General features: G+C 41.9%; 1 protein-coding gene across 1 annotated transcript; it reads right to left on the reverse strand.

Annotated features, from left to right (window-relative positions):
- Positions 1–3,361: 3,361 nt before the first annotated feature.
- On the reverse strand, positions 3,362–4,951 carry LOC307102723 (general transcription factor II-I repeat domain-containing protein 2-like; the record flags this gene model as incomplete). The annotated part of the gene is made up of 1 exon (XM_079776412.1): positions 3,362–4,951. The coding sequence occupies one exon, from the start codon at positions 4,949–4,951 to the stop codon at positions 3,362–3,364; it is 1,590 nt and encodes a 529-aa protein (XP_079632538.1).
- Positions 4,952–5,486: the final 535 nt, after the last annotated feature.

A 5,486-nucleotide genomic window follows, 5' to 3' on the forward strand; every position in this document is an offset into this window, starting at 1 on the left:
GATGAAGGAAAACTTAGAGAATTTGTCACCAATTACGAAGACATAGGTCAGCCCTAGCCAGTTTGGCACAGTGGATACAGTGTCAGCCCATAGACTGAAGGGTTGCCGGTTTGATTCCAGTCAAGGGCATATACCTCAGTTGCAGGCTCAATCCCCAGGAGGCAACCAATAGATGTATCTCTCTCACATCAATGTTTCTCTCTCTCTGTCTCTCCCTCTCCCTTCCACTCTCTTTAAAAATCAATGGAAAAATATCCTCAGGTGAGGATTAACAACAACAATAACAACAAAGATACATGAGCTAATTCCTAGAAAACCACAAAATACCAAACTCAACCAGGATAAAATAGGCAACCTAAATGGTAGGAAGCTCTTAGAAATCTTCAGATGAAAATATTTTAAGAAGAATTAACATCAAGTTTACATAATCTATCTCAGAAAATAGAAGAGGAGGGAAATTTTTTCAACTCAGTTTATGAGACTAGCATTATCCTGATATCAAAAACAGAAAAGGTAGTACAAAAATATAAAAGAAAGAACATTATAGACTACTGTCTCCATGAACTTATAAGTAAAGGTCCCCAAGAAAATTTTAGCAAATCAAATCTAGTAATGTATTAAAAGAAAGCGAAATTTATTTCAGGTTTGCAAGTCTAGTTCAATATTTAAAAATCAATCAATGTAATTTGCCATGTAAACATAGATTAAAGAATAAAAATCATATAATTATATTAATTAATGTAGAAAAAACTCATTTGACAAAATACTACACTAGTTTACAATAAAAAGTCTTAGCAAACTCTTTAGAATAGAAGTTGCTTCTGTAACTTGATAAAGGGAAGCTACAAAAGCACTACAGATACCTACAGATAGTAGCATACTTAATGGTGAAAGGCTGAATGCTTACCCCTAAGATTAGGAAAAATACAAAGGTGTCTGCTTTCACCACTCTTATTCAACATAGTAATGAAAGTTATAGCCACAGAAATAAGGCAAGAAAAAGAAATAAAAGGCATAAATTTTGGAAAGGAAGAAATAAAATTGCCATTATTTCCCAATATCATGGTTGTTGACACAGAAAATCCAAAGGAATTAAAAATAAAAAACAACTTGTAGAACTAATAAGTGAGGTCAGCAAGGTAGCAGGTTATAGGAACAATACACAAAACCAATGGCATCTATACTAATAAAAGGGTAATATGCTAATTAGACCGGGAGACCTTCTGGACGTCCTTCCAGACAAAGCCATGGTGGCAGGGCTGAGACAGAGGTGGTTAAGGGCCATCAGGCCAGGGGATGGGGGGCCAGTTGGGGGCGAGCAGGCCGGCAAGGGGGGGCAGTTGGGGCCAAGCAGGCTGGCAGGGGAGTGGCAGTTGGGGGCAAGCAGGCTGGCGGGGGGACAATTGGGGGTGAGCAGGCCGGTAGGGGGGACAGTTGGAGGTGATCAGGCCGGCAGGCAGTATTAGGGGCGATCAGGCAGGCAGGCAGGTGAGCGGTTAGGAGCCAGCGGTCCCGGATTGTGAGAGGGATCCCAGATTGGAGAGGGTGGAGGCTGGGCTGAAGGACAACCCCCCCCTACCCCGTGCACGAATTTCGTGCACCGTGCCACTAGTTTTTTAATACTAATAATGAACATTTCAAAACTAAATTTAAAACCACAATACTATTTATAACAGTTCCCCCAAAAGACATGCTTAGGAATAAATCTATCAAAATATATATAGAATATGCATGCTAAAATTATGAAATGTAGATAAAAGAAATGAAAAAAGACCTGAACAAACATTGAGACATATCATATTCATGGGCTGGACCACTCAATATTGTAAAGATATTTTCCCACAAATGGATCAATAAGTTTAATGCAAATATTTTTAATCTATTTTTTTTTACCATGTACATTCAATATTACTTTTTAGGTGTATAGTATAGTGGTTAGATAATCATAAACTTTACAAAGTGGTCCCCCAATATTTCTAGTACCCACCTGGCATTGTACATAGTTATTACAATACTAGAGGCCCGGTGCATGAAATTCATGCACGGGGGTGTGTGTCCGTCAGCCCAGCCTGCACCCTCTCCAATCTGGGACCCCTCGAGGGATGTCCAACTGCCCGTTTAGGCCCAATCCAGGTAGGATCGGGCCTAAACCGTCAGTCAGACATCTCTCTCACAATCCAGGACTGCTGGCTCCCAACTGCTCGCCTGCCTGCCAGCCTGATCACCCCCTAACCACTCCCCTGCTAGACTGATTGATGCCTAACTGCTCCCCTGCAAGCCTCTTTGCCCCTAACTGCCCTCCCCTGCAGGCCTGGTCACTCCCAACTGTCCTCCCCTGCAGGCCTGGTCACCCCTAACTGCCCTTCCCTGCAGCTTACAGGAAACTCTTGGAAGGTGAGGAGACCCAGCTCAGTTTCACCAGCGTGGGAAGCATATCCAGTGGCTACATCCAGAGTTCCCAGATCTTTGGTCTATTTGCCTAGCAGACTAGCAGGCAGACTAGCTCCTACTTGATGTCCTCTTGCTCCTTCCCTTCTTAATACACCAGCCACATCCAGGAGGAGCAGATTGAGGTGGAGGAGACCATTGAGGCTGCAAAAGCCGAGGAAGCTAAGGATGAACACCCCTCTGAAGGAGAAGCTGAAGAGGAGGAGAAGGAGAAGGAAGTGTCTGATGAAGAGGAAGGAGAGGAAGAGGAAGAAGGTGCCAAGGAAGAATTTGAGGATGCAAAGGAGGAAGAAGGAGGTGAAGGTGAAGGAGAAGATGCCCGAGAAGCTGAGGATAAGAAGAAAGATGAAGGTGCTGGGGAGGAGCAAGCAACCAAGAAAAGATTGAGTCCTTCTTTCCTTAATTATTTCAGGAATATTCCTCCTGAAACCAGGTCAACCCCATCACCAACCAAGCAGTTGAGTTCCCGATACTATATGAATTAAGACAGGGGTCCTCAAACTTTTTAAACAGGGGGCCAGTTCACTGTCCCTCAGACAATTGGAGGGCTTGACTATAGTAAAAAAAACAACAACTATGAACAAATTCCTATGCACACTGCACATATCTTATTTTGAAGTAAAAAAACAAAACGGGAACAAATACAATATTTAAAATGAAGAACAAGTAAAGTTAAATCAACAAAGTTACCAGTATTTCAATGGGAACTATGGGCCTGCTTTTGGCTAATGAGATGGTCAATGTCCGGTTCCATATTTGTCACTGCTAGTCGTAACAAGTGATGCAAGTGTGCATCGGTTAGTCTAGATCTGGTTGGAGATTTCAGATGTTTCATTCTGGAAAAAGTCTGTTCACAGACTTAAGTGCTGCCAAAGATGGTTGCCATTTTGAGTGCATGGTTCCTGAGATTAGGCTATGTCTCAGAGGGGAGAGATGCATAGAAATTAGGAAGGCTGCTTGACTTGAATGCGTCTTTCAGAGAGTCACAATTCTGCAGTTCAGCCAGTTCCATTTGGTAAATTGTATCCACATTTTCAATGTCAATAGAAAATGGGTTACGGAAAAGCTGTATGTCCTGTTCATGGAGATGAAGCTCTTTAAATCTAAATTGGAACTCCTTTTGCAACTTTTCCAGTGAATTCACACATGTTTTGTTTGGGAATGCAACCAATGGTTTTTCCGCTAACAGATTTTGAGTTGTGGGGAGATGGCAGAAATTTTCCTCCTTCACTTGTTTGAAGAGGAGGCCTAATTTTACTTCAAATGCTTTCACATGTGATTGCATATCACAGATGAGCTTCCCCTTTCCTTGAAGTTGCACATTGAAACTGTTGAGTAGCTCTGTTACATCTGTCAGAAAGGCAAGGTGCCATTTCCATTCTGCATCATTGAGCTCTGGTACTTCTTTGTTTTTTGAAAGCAGAAAAGCTGTAATCTGTGGAAGTAAGTCATAGAAATGTTTCAAAACTCTCCCTCGACTCAGCCAACGGACTTCTGTGTGGTACAGAACATCTCCATAGGCAACATTTAGCTCAGACAGAAATTCCTGAAATTGTCTGTGGTTTAGTGCATTAGCTCTAATGAAGTTAACACAAGATACCACAATTTTCATAACAGAGTCCCACTTCAGTGATTTACTACACAGCGCTTGTTGGTGGATGAGGCCGTGTATGGCTATTGGATGAGAATGGTTATGTTTGTCCATCTCTTGGTTAATGCGAGCAGTTACTCCTTTCTTAGACCCCACCATGCTAGGAGCACCATCAGTTGTCACACTGGCTAGTTTAGCCCAGTCCAGCTCCAAACCATTCACAGTTTGGCAAACCTTTTCATAGATATCCTCTCCTGTAGTTGTTCCTTTGATGCTTTGCAGTGCAGCAAGCTCTTCTGTGACTTCGAAATAGTCATTCGTCCCACGAATAAAAATTAGAAGTTGTGCAGAATCACGAACACCATTACTTCCATCAAGTGCCAAGGAAAAATAGGAAAGTTTTTTTGCGGAGTTTTGCAAATGCTGATGCAAATTGTCTCCCATTTCTTCAATCCTTCGTGTAATTGTAGGTCCTGAAAGACTCACTGTACTAAATAAATCGGCCTTCTCTGTACACATCTCTTTGGCTACAGAAAGAAGGCATTCTTTAACAAATTCTCCCTCCACGAATGGTCTGCCAGTGCACGCTATTAGCTTGGCAACTTGAAAACTTGCTCGCAGTGATGAAATATTTAGCTGCTTCTGCTTCACAAAAGTATTTTGCTGAGTTGTCAATGTATTTTTCAGTTTTAATATTTTATCTTTTCTCACTTCTCCGACCAAACAATCATATTTATCTTTATGTTGAGTTTGACAGTGCCGACGCAAATTGTATTCTTTGAACACAGACACTATATTCTGGAATATCAAACACACAGCTCTTTCCTTGTACTGCATGAAAAAGTAATCATAAGTCCACTGTTCTTTGAATATCCTACACTCTGAGTCAATTTTTCTCTTTCTTGATATCATTGTTTCCTAGGGATTCCAAATTGCTATTAGTAAAATATATATATATATATATATATATATATATATATATATATATATATTCATTATATATATACAGCGCTACAAAAACAATATACCAGCCATAACTTTGCCCACACAGAGACATATAAACTGCACTGCCCATCAATGCAGTCTGATCAGTGCCCATCAGTGCAGTCTGATCAGTGCCCATCAATGCAGTCTGATCAGTGCCCATCAATGCAGCCTTGCCAGTCCACATCATTTCAGCCTCACCAGTGCCCATACTGGTGGAACTCCGCTTTTACCTCAGGCTCACACTGGTGCGGTGCGGTAACCGGCACGATTACAGAGCCGGTTCCACCACCACCTTTCCAGTTCACACTACCCTGTGCGGACCGCACTGCGATCTGTGAACTCGCACAGGAATCTGATCGCGTGGGTGAGAAGACCCATGCAATCAGATTCCACTGCAGGAAAAAGAAGGCACGTATGCCTTTTTTCTTCCGAATCTAATGCGAGTTCAGCCATACAAGCA

This window comes from Cnephaeus nilssonii (genome assembly GCF_951640355.1).
Source record: "Cnephaeus nilssonii genome assembly, chromosome: 7".
Taxonomy (NCBI): Eukaryota; Metazoa; Chordata; class Mammalia; order Chiroptera; family Vespertilionidae; genus Cnephaeus; species Cnephaeus nilssonii.